We start from the raw sequence: 17,264 nt of genomic DNA, 5'->3' as shown, positions 1-17,264 counted from the left end.
GGCGGGGGTAGGCTCTGGCCCCGGTTGAGGGTCAGGGCTCTGGCTCCGACCCCTTTTCAGATTCAAATGGGCCCCTGGGGGCTTTGTGCGGGGTCAGGCCCCGAGAGCCGCATGAAAGGGCAGGGGCGGCCTCGACCCTGGGTGCTGGAGGAGGAGGAGCAGGAGGAGGAGGAGGAAGGGGGCAGGCGAGACCCTCTGCTGCCCCTGCCCCCGGCTGGAGGGGTCCCCCCTACACACCCCACTGACCCCGAGGCCAAATCAGAGCATCAGTGGGGATGGGGTGACCCAGGCTGTGGTGTCCCCCAGCTGTGCTCAGCCTTGCTGCCCACCTTGGCACACCCTGAATCTCTGCCAAGGACAGAGTGTGCCATGAGCCCACGGAGTGGAGATGGGGCCCCTGGTACTGGTGCCTGCCAGGCTGCCAGCATGGCACAGGGCAGCGTGGTAAAGCATGGCACAGCACAAAGCCACATGGCACAGCATGGCACAGGACAGCATGGCACAGGGCAGCAGGGGGTGGCTGGGGGTGGCAAAGCTGCTCACCCCCACACGCACCCACAGATCTGCAGCTCCCCAGGGAGGGCTCCATGTGCCAGTCCACGATGCCACCATTCCTGCCCCCTCCCTGGCTTGGTTGCCCTCTCTGGATCGCAGCACTCCCTGGGAAGGCAGCCCCTGGGGGCTGCAAACCACCCTCGGGGCGGGGGCCAAGCCCTGGCGGTCAGGGCCGCGGGGGGGATGCGGAGGCAAAGACAGCAGAGGAGCAATGGGAGCGGCGAGGGCCCCCCCGGGAGGGAGTGTCCGGCGGTGCCTGGGTGGGATCTGATATCCCAGGGTCTGATATCCCGGGAATGCGGGGCAAGGGCAGGGAGTGGCCTTGGGAGGCTGCGGGGGGGGGGGCTGGGGACAGCCCGGGCGAGGTCTGCAGCCTCTCCGTGGGGCTGAGGGTAAAACTATGGCGTGTGGGGGCCACGACTATGGCACCGTGGGGGGCAGATGGGGAGAGAGAGCCCACGCGTGCGTGGTGACCCCCACCACTGCTGCCACACGAGTGTGCACCCCCCTGCGCGGGGCTGCATGTGCACAGGATGAGCGCTCCCTGCCCAGTGCTCTGGGGCAGCTGTGGGGCACAGAGCCCTGCCCTGGGGCACAGAGCCCTGCCATGGGGCACAGAGCCATGCCAGATGTGGTGGCACTCAGCTTTCTAGTGGTTCCAGCACTCAGCTCTCTGGTGCTCCTGGCACCCAGTTCTGTGGTGGTGCCAGGGCCCAGCTCTGGTGCTCCTCTCCACTGGTGATGGCACCCAGCTCCCCAGCAGTGCCATCACCACCTCCCTGCTGCTGGCACTCAGCTCTCCAGCGGCACAGCCCAGGCGCTTCCCTGGCACGCTTGGGCAAGGGTCACTCCATCACCCCCCACCCCAATCCCTGCCACCCAGCTCCCGATACCGACCCCGGAGCCCCCGCAAGCCCCTTTGGGCGCCTCTGCCATGCCCGGAGCTCGCCGGGGGCCGGGGGCGGGGGTGGGCACGCAGTGTGCCGGCGGCTCCCGGGGCCCTTTTGTGCGGCAGGGGCAGCGGAGCGGGGCGAGGAGGGAGGAATTCCTGCGCGGATCAAACGCTGCGGCCAGGCGGACAGCGACGGCGACGGCCGGGGAGAGGAGCCGCATCCTGCCCGGGTCCTGCGCGGGGGCGAGGAGGAGGAGGAGGCAGCGCAGGGGCCATAAATCACCTCCTGACAGGAGCAGGGACCAGCCTGGGCGGCCGCAGGTGGGGGTCACCTCCTGGCAGCCGAGCTGGGACCTTCCTCCTGCTCCCCCCCCATAAAACATGAATCTGGCTCCTTCCCGGCTGGCCCTGCCAAGCTTTGCCCCCAGCTCTCAGCCCTGCGGCTCCGGTGGGCACCTCGATGGGCACCTCGGCCTGGCTGCACCTGGAGAGCAGGGAGCTGTAGAATGGGTTGGGTTGGAAGGGACCTTCGAGATCACCCAGTGCCAACCCTCTGGCATGGGCATGGGCATCTCCCACTGGCACGGGCTGCTCAAGGCCTCATCCAGCCTGGCCTTGAGCACCCCCAGGGAGGGGGCAGCCCTAACCTGCCAGGACTGAGCTGCCCTCAGGCAGAAGCAAAGGGAGGTTGTGCCCATGGCTGCAGGCAGCAGCAGCTCCAGGCTGGGGGCTTTGGGCTCCCGAGCATTTTCTTTCCCTTAACTCCCACGGTGGGTTGGGAATGCCAAGGATGGGGGCATGAGGCACCGCAGGGTGCCAGCAGCGTGGGCACCACTGGCTGCTCCACTCAGCATCCTCCAAGCAGGCGTCGCAGCACAGGGTGCCCGCGGGGACAGCCCTGCCCTGGGGGCACACCGCAGTGGGGCACAGGGCCCCAGGCTGCCTGCACCCCAGCTCCACGCCCTGCCCGCTGCACTTTGCCCCCCAAGCCAAGGTGAAAGCCACAGTGCCCGGGAGGCACCAGGGCCACCGCGGCACGGCCAGGAGGGGAGTTTGGCCCTCGGGTGAAAGGGGAGGGCAGGGCGGACCCGGGGGCTGCTCCCGGGGCAGGCTTATCCTTGTTAATGGTTAACAGGCTGGCAGCAGGCGGGCACCCACAGCAGCACCTGTGACTGGCACCCACACCAGCACCCACACCAGCACCTGTGACTGGCACCCACAGCAGCACCCACAGCAGCACCTGTGACTGGCACGCACAGTGGCACCCACAGCAGCACCTGTGACTGGCACGCACAGTGGCACCCACAGCTCACTCCATTTCCCAGGACCAGCTCCTGTGGGGCTGACTCGAGCCCATCACAAAGGCTCTGCAGGCAGCACCCAGTCCTGTGCCCATCCCAGGGTGCTGCAGAGTGGTGGCATCCACGGGGCACTACAGCAGCACCCCTGAGGTCACAGAACAGTCTGGGTTGGAAGGGACCTTCGAGGTCATCCAGTGCCAACCTCCCGCAGGGTGCTCAAGGCCTCATGGGGGCTGGCCCAGGAAGGGGGCAGGAGCTGGGCACATGTGGCCTTGTCCTCCCCGTGGGGATTCGAGATCCCACCGGGATCATCCCTGGGAGGAGAGGATTTGCCCATGCCAGCAGCTTGGCCACGGGCCAGGTGTCAGGAACTGCTTCCCATGCCCCCACCATGGCCCCACTCCACCACTGGCACCACACCATGCTGGCATGGAGCTGCCCAGCTGGCCACAGCAGTCCTTGTGCCCAGGGGTGCACTGCCATACCCTGGCAGCTTAGAGGTCACTTACCAGGGGGTAGGCAGCTGTGCCCACAGCTCGTGCCAAGGCCCAGCACACCAGGATCCCACTAATACAGGATCCCAGTGCCACTGGGTCCCAGTGCCAAGGGTCCCACTGCCACAGGATCCCAGTGCCAAGGATCCCAGTGCCACAGGATCCCAGTGCCAAGGATCCCAGTGCCACAGGATCCCAGTGCCACAGGATCCCAGTGCCACTGGGTCCCAGTGCCACTGGGTCCCAGTGCCACAGGATCCCAGTGCCAAGGATCCCAGTGCCACAGGATCCCAGCGCCACAGGATCCCAGTGCCACAGGATCCCAGTGCCAAGGATCCCAGTGCCAAGGATCCCAGTGCCACAGGATCCCAGCGCCACAGGATCCCAGTGCCAGGGCTCCCAGCATCGCAGGATCTCGGTCCCGTGGGCTCCCCAAGCGCTGTGGTGCCCAAATGCCACCCGCAGCCACCTCTCGTGGCCGACCCACGCCGTTGCTAGCGCAGGGCATCACCTCGCCGGCAACCGGTACCGCACCGGGCTCGTCCCCTCCTCCAGCACCGCCGCTGCCGCCGGCACCCCGAGCCCGTTCACCCTTCCTGCTGTCCCCAGTCCCGGTTGCAGAGCGCACCCTGCCCCGCTCCGGTGCCCGCCCGGTGCCCCCCTCCCTCCCCGGTACGGCGGCGAGGCCGGGGCCAGGGCCGGGGCCGGGGCAGGACCCGGCGAGCGGAAGGGGAGGAGGACGGGGAGGAGCATCCAGGGCGGCCACCGCGGCAGCGGCTGAACTTTGCTCTTTCACGGGAGGCGGGGAGAGAGCCCCGGGGCTCGGCGGAGCCGGTCCCGCCGGACCCGGACCGGCCTGCATGCAACGGCGGCGGCGGCGGAGCCCGTAAGGGGCGAGGGGCGAGCCGGGGCAGCGCCGCCGCCTCTTCATCATCTTCCTCCTCCTCGTTCCCAGCCGGTACCGGAGGAACCACCGGAGGCCCCCCCTCCCCCCGCATGCAACCGAACCCCGGGACAACCCCGGGGATGCTCCGCACCGAGCCCCTCTCCCGCCGCCCTAAAGTTTGCCCGTTAACGGGAAGGAGGGAGGGGGAAACCCTGGGATAAGGGCTCCGGGGGGCAGGGGGGCCCGAAAAAAGCCAACCCGAACCAAAAACCCACCCCCCAAAGCCGGCCCGAAGCCATCGCCGACCCCCCCCCGAAATCCCCCCACCCCCAGCGGCCACAACCAGGAAAGAGAGGAGAAGCCCCCAAAAACTTAACCGAACTCGTTCCGGGAGGCACCGGGCACCATGCGGCGGCGGGGCCGGTGCTGAGCCCCCCACCGGGGGTGGCGGGAGCCATGGCCATGGTGGCCGGCGGCTGGGGAGAACCCAACGGCAGCGGCGGCAGCGGCGGCAGCGGCGGAGGGGAGGAGGCGGCGGCGTCCCCGGCGGGAGGAGGCAGCGACGCGGAGCACGGCGAAGAGGAGCGGGCCGGGGCTCCGGTGGACTGCGTGGTGTGCGGGGACAAATCCAGCGGGAAGCACTACGGAGTCTTCACCTGCGAGGGCTGCAAAAGCTTCTTCAAGCGCAGCATCCGCAGGAACCTCAGCTACACCTGCAGGTACGGGGCGCGGGGGGGCGGAGGACACGCACCGGGGGGCGTGGGGGTGGCAGAGCCCCGGAAGGAGCTCTAAAGGTGGTCCCCGGTGTGGGTAACCTCTCCCCCCCCAGCTCCGCCGCACGCACACTCCAGCGCAGGTCACCGGTGTGGCTCTGCAGCGGCCCCGGTGCAGCTCCAGGCTTGGCCCTGCCCTGGCCGCACGCTGGCCCCGCCGCAGGGCTGAGGGGGGAGGCTGAGGCAGCTTTAGAGTGACCCCCGGTGTGGGATGAGGTCTCCCGGTGCAGTAGGAGACACCACCCCCCCCTTCGGCGCAGCGTGGGGGCACTCAGTGCAGGACAGGGGAGCTCCCAGTGCAGCTCAGCCTCTGCCAGTGCAGCTCGGGGTACCTTGGTGCAGTGCTGGGACCCCCAGTACTTCATGGGGTCCCCCAGCATGGAACAAGATCCCCTAGTGCAGGATGGGGTCCCCCAGTGTAGCAAGGGATCCCCCAGGGCAGTATTGGATCCCCCAGTACAACAGCACAGGATCCCCAGGTAGACTCTGGGGGATCCCAGTGAAGTCTGGGGGTGCCCCAGTACACTGTGGGGTAGCCCCAGTACAGCACAGGAAGCCCCAGTACAGTCCGGGGTTTCCCCGTGCAGCTTGGGACCTGATGCAACCTGGGGACCCCCATTACTGCTTGGGGTCCCTCACTGCAGCCCAGGGTCCCTCACAGCAACTCAGGGACCCCCAGTACAGCTTTGGGGGTCCCCCTGTTCTCTGCACCCCGCATAAGCAGCCCTGGTGCAACCTCTCCCCACAGGGATGGGTGCCCCATGCCCGGGGCTGTGGGGCACGGCCAGTTAAGGTGGTGCTCAGCCAATGGTGGTGGGGCTCAGCCGGTGGCAGCAGGGCACAGCCGGTGGCAGCAGGGCACAGCCAGTGATAGTGAGGCTCAGCTGGTGGCAGTGGGGCACAGCCAGCGGCAGCAGGGCACAGCCAATGGCTGTGGGGTTCAGCTAGTGGCAGCAGGGCACAGTCAATGGCTCTGGGGTTCAGCTGGTGGCCGTGGAGCTCAGCTGGTGACAGTGAGGCACAGGCAGTGGCCGCAGGGCACAGGCAGTGGCCGCAGGGCACAGCAAGTGGCAGTGGGGCACAGCCAGTGGCTGTGTCCTCACCACCAGCCGGCTCTGCTCGGGCATAAATTGCTGCTCCAGGCTGTTGCCTGAGCCCTGCCGCGGCTGAGTCACCTCAGCCACCGCAGCTCTCCCCGGTGAAGCCACCAGTGCGGCATCTGGGATCCTTGGCACCGGAGGTGCCACCACCCCGGTGTGCCACGGGCACCAGACTGGACAAATGCCAAGGAAAGGGACTGCAGCCACTGCTACAGCAGATCCAGGCCCGCCAGCGCCAGCAGGATGCCACCCTGGTGAAGTTTGGAGCTGGCAATAACTCTGGAGTTTCTGCCGGGATCGAGACCGGTGCCAGCAGTGCTGCCAGCAGCGTGGAGCTGGCACACGCAGGGCACCCCCAGCTCTTTCTGGGGGGGACGGACACGAGGGGCATGAAGTTGTCTTATGGGGGTCGCTGGCATCCAGCTCCACATGGGAGTGCTTCCAGTAGCTACACCAGTGAAGGGTGGCACAAGGATGGCACCCACATGCCACGGCCGGGCTGGCAGCAGAACTGCCACCTCCATCCCGCAATTTTCACCCCCCCAAAGAAAGAGAAATTGGTTCACATCCCTGACCATGGGCTGGGAACGGGACCCCAACCTCCCCCTCCCCCGCCTTTTCTCTGCCCCCCAGGGCAGGGCTGGACGCGTTGGGGGGCAGGGGGGAGGCTGTGCCCGGTGGCGCCGGGCCCCGGGGAGGGAAGGGGCAGCGCTGGCGCCGCGGCGGCAGCGCCTCCGAGCTGCTCTGCTCTCCTTCGGGCGGCCTAGATTCGTCCTCCCCCGTGCGCTGCATCCTCTCCCAGCAGCTCCCAGCAGCTCCCAGCTCCGCCGTTGCCGGGGCCCGGCTGACGTCAGCCCACAGCCACTCGTGGCCCCGCAGCTGGTGACATGGGGCAGGGTCCCCCGAGCCCTGCTCCTCTGGGGGCCTCCCCATTGCTGGCCACTGCGGGGGGGTGGGAGCGGTGTGGGCATCGCCCCCCTCCCCCCCCTCCCCCAGCCCCGACCCTGCCTCAGTTTCCCCTGCCTGCTGGGCAGGGTCGGAGCGGTGGAAGCAGCTGAGGGCTGCTGGGGCCGAGTGGGCTGCAGGCGCGGGGGGAGCACATCTGGAGCCATTCCAGCCTCCTGGAACAAAGGAAAGCTGCCTGGGAGAGAGAGCGATGGACTCTGTGGTCCAGATGCTGCTGAGCGCTGGGGGGGCTGGGGGGGCTGCTGTGAGCACCCAGGATTCTCTCCTTGTCACTGCTTGGGGTGGGGGTGAGGGGGTTGGAGACCACCAACTGCAGCTGCCCTAGGTGGGGATTTTCCCCCAACTTTGTGCTGGGAAAAGAGTTGAAGGGGAGGGAAAAACCCAGGAACAGGAACCCCAAAGTGTGGAGGTTTGCAAGTAGGGGGCAGAGGGTTGGGGGGGCTGGGAACAAAGCTCCCCCCCCCCAGACACCATTCCCAGGATCTGCTTTGTTGGAGGAGTCCAAAGGAGGCAGAATTGGTCTCATTTGAATATTAAAAGTGAGTTGGATTCAGTTTAGTTCTTGCACTAATTACACCTCCTAATTGCATAATTAGCAGAGTAACTCCTGCTGGAGTCTCTCACAGCTTCCCCAGGTCGCTGCAGCCCTTCCGTGGGGAAACTCCTCCAGGAGCTGGGCGAGGGGAGGGGGTTTGGCTGCCTGGGATGGCAGTGCCAAGGCGCTGCCAGGGGGCTCAGCCAGACCCCAGCGAGGCTGAGATGATCTGGGAGGTGGGGTTTGGTTGGGGTGGTGGTGCCCAGATGCCATGTTGAGGGTCAGCCAAGACCCCATCTGGACTGAGATGATTTGTGGTGAGGAGATTTGGTTGGGAGATGCTACCTGAATGCCACAGTGAGGGTCAGGCAGACCTTCTTGGGGGGGGATTTGGTTGGGGTGATGATGCCCTGATGCCATGGTGGCAGGGACAGCCAGGTCCTGGCTGGGTGTTGGGGCCATGGTGCCAAGGAGCTGAGGTGGTCTGGGGAGGCAGTTTGGCTGGGGGCTGGTGCCCTGGTGCCATGGTGAAGGAATGATTTGGTTGTGGTGACAGTGCCACGGTGCCACGAGGAGGCTCAGCCAGGCCCCAGCTGGGCACTTTGGCCACGGTACCATGGAGCTGAGATGACTTTCAGGGCGGATTTGGTCGGGGTGCTGATGCCCCGAGGCCATGGCGAGGGCCAGGCAGCCCTTCAGGCGTGGTTTCGGTTGTGCTGGCAGTGCCACGGTGCCTCGGTGAGGCTCGGCCGGGTGCCAGCCGGGCCCCTCGGCCGTGGCACCGGGAGCTGGGCTGCTGGCGGCTGATGGAGATGTCAGAGGAGGCGCTCGGATGGCTCTGCCGGAGGAAGGCTCTTCCCCCCCGCCCGCGGCGGCCGCGCAGGGCATGTTCGGGGCTGAATTAATTCGGCGGCGGCCGCTGGGAATCCTTCCCTGCCTCCTCCCGAGCCGTGTAGGGATGAGCAGATCCGTGTCAGGACTGCCAGGCAGAGCCAGGCTGCCGCGGCCGTGCCCCAGCCCTGCTTTGCTGCCTGCTTTGCTGCCTGCTTTCCCTTCCCTCCCCCTCCCTGCTCGCTGCCAGCACCCAGGGGCAGCCTCGGCTTTGTGGGGGTCCACTCGTGTGGGCCTCCAGGAACTGGGGGCTGGGGGTGTTGGGTAGCAGCAGAGAGTGGTTTGGGTTGGAAAAGCTCTCCGAGGGCATCCAGGCCAACCCAACCCCACCATGGGCACCAAACCATGGCCCCAGGTGCCATGGGCACAGGGTTCTTGGGCATCTCCAGGGATGGGCACTCCAGCACCTCCCTGGGCAGCCTATGCCAAGCCCTGACCACTCCGGCAGCAAAGGAATTGTTCCTCAGCTCCAACCCAACCCTGCCCTGGCACAATTCCAGGCCCTTTCCTCTCCTGTGCCCTGACCCCAGGCAGCAGAGCCCAACCCCCACCCCGGCTGCAGCCTCCCCTCAGGCAGCTGCAGACAGCAGTGAGGTCTCCCTCAGCCTCCCCTGCTCCCCCCCAGCTCCCTCCCTGCTCCTCCCCAGTCCTGCTCTGAGACCCTGCCCCAGCTCTGGTGCCCTTCTCTGGGCCTGCTCCAGACCTTCAGTGCCCTTCTTGGAGGGAGAGTCCCAAAACTGCCCCCAGGACTCAAGGGGCACACTCCAGGGGCACCATCCCTGCCCTGCCCCTGCTGCCCACACCAGTGCTGCTCCAGGCCAGGCTGCTGCTGCCCTTTTTGGCCATCGACATCAGGATGCTGCTGATGCCACTCAGGAACACCTCCCCCAGCCCATCCCAGCTGTGTGGGATGTGCCCTCATGATGCTGCAAGGGCAGAGGCCAGCAGCTGGTTGTGATGGTGGCTGATGCCTTGGTTGCCCAGTGCCTGCAGCTCCGTGCCCAGTGGGGTGGGTATGAGCCCCGTGGTGACTCCAGAGCAGAATGCATCTCTCTGGATTGGTGCAGCCCCCACAGTGCTGCACTGGCACTGCCAGGTTTGGCTTTGCCCATGGTTGGGGCCAGCCCAGATGTGGCACCTGAGGCTGTGCCACCACCATGGTGGATGCCAGGAAGTGCTCAATGCCAGAGGAACCATGGAAATTCCTTCAGGGTCTGGTGGGGAGACCAAGGGCAGCTCCACTGCTGCCCCCTCCCTGTGCCAGGACGTGGGGCATTGCTTCCCGGCACCCTTCCCTGTGTGTCCCAGGGATGGAGCCTCATCTCCCAGGATTCTCCCTGGGCATCACTGGCAGCTCCTGCACAGAGCTTTCAGTTCTGTTTCCATAGCATCTGAGCCTGAGGCTGGCATGGCACAGCCATGGCACAGCCGCAGCTGGCACGGAGGGCACTGCGCTGCCTTTGCTTCAGGCAGGTGGGTGGTGGAGCAGGTCGGTGGCTGCAGGGACACCTCCTTGGCATCGTGCCCCTGCAGCTGGCACCTCATCTGCCTGGTTCTGCCCACAGGTCCAACCGTGACTGCCAGATCGATCAGCACCACCGCAACCAATGCCAGTACTGCCGCCTGAAGAAGTGCTTCCGCGTCGGCATGAGGAAGGAAGGTAGTGCCATGGCTGTGGGCATGGGCATGCTTCTTGCCACGGAGGGGGCTGCTGCCAGTGCCCACTCAGCTCCCAGTGCTCACTCTGCTGCTGAATCCCCTCTGCTGCCAGTGCCCACTCAGCTCCCGATGCTGCCAGTGCCCACTCAGCAACCAGTGCTGCCAGTGCCCACTCAGCTCCCTGTGCTGCCAGCACCCACTCTGCTCCTGAATCCCCTGTGCTGCCAGTGCCCACTCAGCTCCCAGTGCTGCCAGTGCCCACTCTGCTTCTAGGCTCCTGGTGCTACCGGTGCCCACTCTGCTCCCAGTGCCTACTTTATTCCTGGTACAGCTGGTGCCCAGTCTGCTCCCAGGCTCTTGGTGCTACCAGTGCCCACTCTGCACCTGGTTCTGCCAACGCTGCCAGGGTTTAGTCTGCTCCTGAGCTCCCAGTGCTTGCAGTGCTCTCTGTTCCCAGTGCTGCCAGCTGCTCTCCCTGCTCTCTGGGCACCTTCTCCCTGCAGCAATCTCCTCCCTCCTTGCTTCATATTTTAGCTCTTTCTCCTTGGATCAGCCTGGCTGCCCGTGGCACAGGTGGTGTTTGTTTGGAAAAGCCAGAGCCTGGCACTGATAAGGTGCCACACCTGGAGCCAGCAGTGCCCTGGTGCCCCAGGCACAGTGGGGTCAGCCAGGACGAGCTCCCAGCACAACCAGGTCCACACAAACCCTCCTGCCCCAGGCCACATCCTGCTTGCTCGGAGTGCTGTGGCTGAGAGGCTGCCCAGAGCCCAGCAAGGTGCCCTCGTGGCCAGGAGGCCAATGGCATCCTTTGGGCACCAAGGAGAGTGTGGCCTGCAGGTCAGGGGAGGTTCTGCTGCCTCTCTGCTCTGCCCTGCTGAGGCCACAGCTGCAGTCCTGCACCCAGCCCTGGGCTCTCCAGCTCAGGAAGGGCAGGGAGAGGCTGCAGAGGGCACAGCAAAGGGCTGCAGAGATGCTGAGGGGCCTGAACAGCTCTGCTGGGGCCAGGCTGAGGGAGTTTGGGCTCTGTAGGCTGGAGGAGAGCAGCCTGAGGGGGGTCTGAGCAGTGCTGAGCAGTGCTTCAAGGCTGGCACCAGACTGTGTCCAGTGGTGCCCAGTGCCAGGGCAGTGGGTACACAGCTGCCCCTCAGCAGTTCCATCCACATGTGACTGAAGGGTGCTGGAGCCTCCAGCTCTGGATCATTCCAATCCCACCTGGAGCTGTTCCTGGGTGCCCTTCTCTGGGTGCCCCTGCCCTGGCAGGGGAGGGGGTTGGCACTGGGTGCTCTCCAGAGGTCACTTCCAACCCCTACTGCTCTGTGCTGGTTCTGTGCCAACCTCAAAGGCTGCAGGAACAGGGAGTTCAGCCCAAATCTCAGATGCCCACAGCAGGAGGAGGCACAGGCATGGAGGGGGTGGAGGTACCAGGGTGGGCAGGGGGGAGGGGGCTGCTCGATGGCATTAATGTGGTGGTGATGTCAGGGGGCAGGGGGAAGGAGGGAGAAGGCTACTGGAAGCAGGGCAGCGATTCCTGCTCTGCAGAGGAGTGGAGCTGGCATGGCTGGCACTCAGCGTGGTGCAGAGCCCTCATGGCAGTGCCTGATGAGCAGAGCAGAAATTAATTACTGAGCTGATAGTGGCAGCTAATGGGGGGGAGGGGGTGGGGGTGGGCAGGTGGTGGGCAAGGGGTGGGCAGGGGTTATGCTGAGAATGAGTTTTGGGGAGGGGAAGCTGAAAATTGGCTCTTCCTGCATGCAATTAGAAAGGGGCAGTGCCCGGGGGGGGGAATTTATTTGCAGCTGAACCATCGTTGCCATGCGGTGACCTTGGGTAGAGATGGCCCAGCTGGCATGGGGCACCCAGCCTGGCACCGGCACAAGCTGTGGATGCTCCTCTGCCCCAGGTCTTTGCAGAGGGAGGAGGTGGTGCTGATGGCATCCCAGCCTGGCTGGGTGGTTGGAAGTCATGGGCAAAGCCTGGTGCTGGCAGCCTGGGAGCTGCTGGTGAATCACCGAGATGCTAAACAGCTGAGCACAGCTCTCGCCAGCGGGCACAGCGGGCACAGCGGGCAGCACTGCCACCTCCCTCTCCCTCATGGCCTCAAAGCTACCCATTGTTCCTTGGGGTAGCAGGATCTGGGAATGCTGGGATGCTGGCAGGGTGCTGGGATGCTGGCAGGGTGCTGGCAGCGATGGCTGCTGGCAGCCCAGAGGCAGATGAGTGCTGAGCTGCAGCCAGAGCAGGAGAGCAGCAGCACAGGGAGGGGATTCTGCTGCTCTGCTCTGCTCTGCCCTCGCCTGCAGCACTGCCTCCAGCCCCGGGAACCCAGCACAGGGACCTGGAGCTGCTGGGGAGGGTCCAGAGGAGGGCACCGAGGTGCTGAGAGGGCTGCAGAGGCTCTTCTGTGGGCACAGGCTGGCAGAGTTGGGGCTGTGCAGCCTGCAGAAGGCTCCAGGGAGAGCTCAGAGCAGCCTGAAGGGGCTGCAGGAGAGCTGGGGAGGGACTTTGGACATGGGCTGGGAGTGGCAGCAGGAGGGACAATGGCTTGGAGCTGCGAGAGGGGAGAGGGAGAGTGGAGAGGAGGAGGAAATTGTTGAGAGGGAGGGTGGGGAGAGACTGGCACAGGCTGCCCAGGGAAGTGTGGAGCACAGCAGCACAGAATCTTGGATCTCATTCAGAGCTTCTGTGCTGCACAACCTCCCTGGAGCTGCTCGAGGCCAGGCTGGATGAGGCCCTGAGCACCCTGCGCTGGTGGGAGATGCCTGTGCCCATGCCAAGGGGTTGGCACTGGATGACCTTTCAGCTCCCTTGCACCCCAGCCCCACTCCGTGACTCACAGAGCAGCTGAACCTCCTCCCCCCTCCTCCCATCACCCTTCAGGCCCTCACCCTCTCCTTCCCCCTTCTCCTCCAGCCGTGCAGAGGGGTCGGATCCCCCCTACCCACTCCAGCACCAGCCCCAACCCCCTGCCCAGCGGGGAGTACTTCAACGGGCAGCCAGTCTCGGAGCTCATCTCGCAGCTGCTGCGGGCCGAGCCCTACCCGGCCGCCCGCTACGGCTCGCAGTACGCGCAGCAGGGCAGCGTGATGGGCATCGACAACATCTGCGAGCTGGCGGCGCGCCTGCTCTTCAGCACCGTGGAGTGGGCGCGGAACATCCCCTTCTTCCCCGACCTGCCAGTCTCCGACCAAGTGGCGCTGCTGCGGCTCAGCTGGAGCGAGCTCTTCGTCCTCAACGCCGCCCAGTCGGCCCTGCCCCTGCACATGGCACCGCTGCTGGCAGCCGCCGGCTTCCACGCCTCGCCCATGTCCGCCGACCGCGTGGTGTCCTTCATGGACCAGATCCGCATCTTCCAGGACCAGGTGGAGAAGCTCAACCGGCTGCAGGTGGACTCGGCTGAGTACAGCTGCCTCAAAGCCATCGCCCTCTTCACGCCCGGTAGGTTGGCACTGCCCTGCTGCTGCCGCCGCTGCTGCCCGGGGGCTGCGCAGCCGATCCGCGGGGTTGGGTCTTCAGCCTCCCCCTGGGCCCTTGCCCTCTGCCAGGACCTTTGCCTTGTTCCTGGAGCCTTGCCCTGTCCCTGGGCCCCTGCCCTGTTCCCTTCCCCTCTCCCTGGGCCCTTGCCCTGTGCCAGGACCTTTGCCTTGTTCCTGGAGCTGTGCCCTGTCCCTGGGCTCTTGCCCTGTTCCTGGTCCCTTCCCTTGTCCCTGGACCTTTGCTCTGTCCCTGGGCCCTTGTCCTGTCCCGGGGCTGGATGCCAGGGGAGGGGATCACCACCCTCAGGCTGCCTCCTACCCCAGATCTGAATTTCAGATGGCAGAAAGCTGGGACAGGAGGTGACAGGAGATGACAGGAGGTGGCACTGCTCAGGCTGGGGCGTGGACGGCACTGAGCTGTCCTCTGTGGTGCCCTGCTGCAGGCCCCCTTGTGTCTGCCCCTGGCCCCCGAGAATGGTGTCCGAAGGATCATTTAGTGCCCACTTGTGCCCTGCCCTGGGGCTGCCCTCTTCTCACACCAGGGGAGCCTCTGCCCCCCTTTCCCAGAGGGTTTTGGGGGTTAGGAGGCATCTTGGGTGGCTTCAGGGGAGGTGGTAGAGAGTCCTCATGCCACTGTCTGCAGCTTCCCATCCTGGAACTGTGGAACCATTTAGGTTGGGAAAGACCTTTCAGGTCCTTGAGTCCAACCCTGAGCCCAGCAGTGCCAGGGGCACCACAGCTCCAGGGCTCTGAAACCCCTCCAGGGGTGGGCACTGCACCACGGAGTGGGAGGAATGGGGCTGGGGGGGCTCTCAGTGGGGCTCTGCAGAGTCAGAGACATTGAGGAGCTGGAGCAGGCCCAGAGAAAGGCACCAGAGCTGGGGCAGGGTCTCAGAGCAGGGCTGGGGAGGGGCAGGGAGGGAGCTGGGGGGAGCAGTGTGAGGCAGAGGAGGGTGAGGGAGACCTCACTGCTCTCTGCAGCTGCCTGAGGGGAGGCTGCAGCCGGGGGGAGGGGGTTGGGCTCTGCTGCCTGGGGTCTGGGCATAGGAGAGGAAATGTCCTCAGGGTGCCCCAGGGCAGGGTTAGGTTGGAGCTGAGGAACAATTCCTTTGCTGCCGGAGTGGTCAGGGCTTGGCACAGGCTGCCCAGAGAGGTGGTGCAGTGCCCACGCCTGGAGGTGTTCCAGAGCAGTGTGCCCATGGCACCGGAGCAGGGCTTGGTGCCCATGGTGGGGTTGGCTCGGACTGGATGCCCTCAGAGGTCTTCTCCATCCTGAACGATTCTCCTCTTCTGTGCCCGGGGCCGGAGCGATGCCAACCTCTGACCCGGCTCCCTGCCCTCCCTCTGGCAGATGCCTGCGGGCTGTCGGACCCTGCCCACGTGGAGAGCCTGCAGGAGAAGGCTCAGGTGGCGCTGACCGAATACGTCCGCTCGCAGTACCCCTCGCAGCCGCAGCGCTTCGGGCGGCTCCTGCTGCGCCTGCCCGCGCTGCGCGCCGTGCCCGCCGCCCTCATCTCGCAGCTCTTCTTCATGCGCCTGGTGGGCAAGACTCCCATCGAGACCCTCATCAGGGACATGCTGCTCTCGGGCAGCACCTTCAACTGGCCCTACGGCGCCGGGCAGTGAGCGGCGGAGCCTCGGCAGAGCCTGGGGCACAGCTCACAGACGGACCTGGACTCCCTGCAGCACCGCCGGGTGCTGCTGCCGCGCCCCGGGACCCCCTTCCAGCACCACGAGGCGGTGGTGCCATGCCCCGGGACCCCCTTCCAGCACCACGAGGCGGTGGTGCCATGCCCTGGGACCCCCTTCCAGCACCACGAGGCGGTGGTGCCATGCCCTGGGACCCCCTTTCAGCACCACGAGGTGCTGGTGCCATGCCCTGGGACCCCCTTTCAGCACCACGAGGTGCTGGTGCCATGCCCTGGGACCCCCTTTCAGCACCACGAGGTGCTGGTGCCATGCCCCGGGACCCCCTTTCAGCACCACGAGGTGCTGGTGCCACCCCCAGGGACTCCCTCCAGCACCACAAGATGATGGTGCCATCCCTCCCAAGATGATGGAGTCACCCCCAGGGACTGCCTTTCAGCCCCCCCCCAGCATGATGGTGCCCTCCCCAGGGACTCCCTCCAGCACCACAAGATGATGGTGCCACCCCTCGAGCATGGTGCCACCCCCAAAGGACCCCCAAACTGTGCCAAGGGACTGCTGCCCCCGAAAGCAGCAGCAGGGGCACAGCCTTGTCCTCCTCCTCCTCACCCTGAAGGTACTGGCAGTGCCACCACGGTTGGACACTGGACTTTTCTGCCCCTCCTGCCCCCCCTGAGGAGCTCAGAGTGTCCCCAGGGCTGGTCCATCCCCACCTGGTCCCTGATCCCCCCTTTGTGCCCCCGCCATGGGGCTGCTCCTCCCCCCCAAGGACTGAAGCACTGAGCTTGGAGCAGCCTTTATTTGGGGGGGGGCTCAGCCCTGCCTGCTCCCAGCCCCCCCCAGCCCCTGCTGCTTTCCACTGGAGCATCTACACTGCTGGGGCTCCCTGAGAGGATGGAGGTAACAGGGAGGAGATTTTGGGGTACACAGTGGGGAGTGACGGGGGGACTGGGAGGGGGACACACACGTGGCCCTTTTTGGGTGCCCTTCACCCCTGGGCTCCCTTCAGAGCCACATCCAGCACCCAGCACCAGTGGGAGGAACTGGGTGCCAGCACCAGTGCCACACTGGGAGGAGCTGGGTGCCAGCACCCCAGTTCCCACCCCCCAGCTTGCTCTCTGCTCCTGTACCTCAATGTTTTGAAGCCAGTTTGGGGGGGCACACACCAAAATAAGGCTGGAATGAAATGATGCTGCTGGGGGGGTGGGGGGGCTTATTTCCAGGGTTGGGGTCACAATGTGTGTGTGTGGGGATGTATGACCCCCCCCCACCCTGGGAGGTTCTGCTTCCCAGGAGTATCCAGGCAGGGAGGGGCTGGGGCAGGGGGCTGGGGGCCGGGGGGGGCTTTGGCATTTAGATTGATTCACTGAGAAATAAAAACTTATTAATCCTTGGCCAAGATCCTGCAAATCCCCTGAGGCAAACCCACAGCAGCAGCAGAGCTTCTTGAACCAGGGAGGGGCTGCTGCAAGGGGGGGAGGGAAGGTGAAATTTGGAGCGGGGAGCAAAAAAGGAATTTGCCTCTGGGTCGAGGCAGTGCCAAGCACCAATCCAGGCTGGGCAGTGCCAGGCTGGAGAGCAGCCCTGAGCAGAGGGACTTGGGGGTGCTGCTGGAGAAGCTGAGCCTGAGCCAGCAGTGTGCACTTGCAGCCCAGAGAGCAGCCAGAGCCAGGGAGGGGCTTCTGCCCCTCTGCTCTGCTCTGCTCTGCTCTGCTCTGCTTGCTCTGCTGAGACCCAACCTGGAGTCCTGCATCCAGCTCTGGAGCCCCTGGGACAAGAGGGATGTGGAGATGCTGGAGAGTGTCCAGAGCAGGGCCAGGAGGATGCTCAGAGGCTGCAGCAGCTCTGCTGTGAGCACAGCCTGAAAGAGTTGGGGCTGTGCAGGCTGGAGCAGAGGAGGCTCCCAGGTGACCTTCTTGTGGCCTGCCAGGATCTGAAGGGGGCTCCAAAAAAGCTGGGGAGGGACTTCTGAGTCTGTCAGGGAGTGTCAGGAGTGGGGGGGATGGAGCAGAGGTGGAGGTGAGGAGAGTGAGGCTGGAGGTGAGGAGGAAGTTGTTGAGCAGGAGAGTGGTGAGAGCCTGGCAGGGGTTGC

At 65.6% G+C, this 17,264-nt stretch overlaps 1 protein-coding gene across 1 annotated transcript; it reads left to right on the top strand.

Annotated features, from left to right (window-relative positions):
• Positions 1 to 4,322: 4,322 nt before the first annotated feature.
• On the top strand, positions 4,323 to 16,600 carry NR2F6 (nuclear receptor subfamily 2 group F member 6). The gene is made up of 4 exons (XM_064175375.1): positions 4,323 to 4,847; positions 9,959 to 10,053; positions 12,963 to 13,487; positions 14,877 to 16,600. Exons 1-4 carry the CDS (start codon positions 4,585 to 4,587, stop codon positions 15,149 to 15,151), a joined length of 1,158 nt encoding a protein of 385 aa, XP_064031445.1. The 5' UTR covers positions 4,323 to 4,584; the 3' UTR covers positions 15,152 to 16,600.
• The last annotated feature ends 664 nt before the right edge of the window (positions 16,601 to 17,264 follow it).

Source organism: Pogoniulus pusillus, chromosome 41 (genome assembly GCF_015220805.1).
Source record: "Pogoniulus pusillus isolate bPogPus1 chromosome 41, bPogPus1.pri, whole genome shotgun sequence".
Classification (NCBI taxonomy): domain Eukaryota; kingdom Metazoa; phylum Chordata; class Aves; order Piciformes; family Lybiidae; genus Pogoniulus; species Pogoniulus pusillus.
Note: the sequence above shows the minus strand (reverse complement) of the source record. Positions and strands in the feature narration are given on the sequence as shown.

What these genes read in the sequence shown, in the direction of transcription:
- NR2F6 (XM_064175375.1), top strand. Translation starts at nt 4,585, where the DNA reads ATGGCCATGGTGGCCGGCGGCTGGGGAGAACCCAACGGCAGCGGCGGC. An exon ending in CGTCGGCATGAGGAAGGAAG is followed by an intron (nt 10,054 to 12,962) that starts GTAGTGCCATGG and finishes CTTCTCCTCCAG; the next exon opens with CCGTGCAGAGGGGTCGGATC. An exon ending in CATCGCCCTCTTCACGCCCG is followed by an intron (nt 13,488 to 14,876) that starts GTAGGTTGGCAC and finishes TCCCTCTGGCAG; the next exon opens with ATGCCTGCGGGCTGTCGGAC.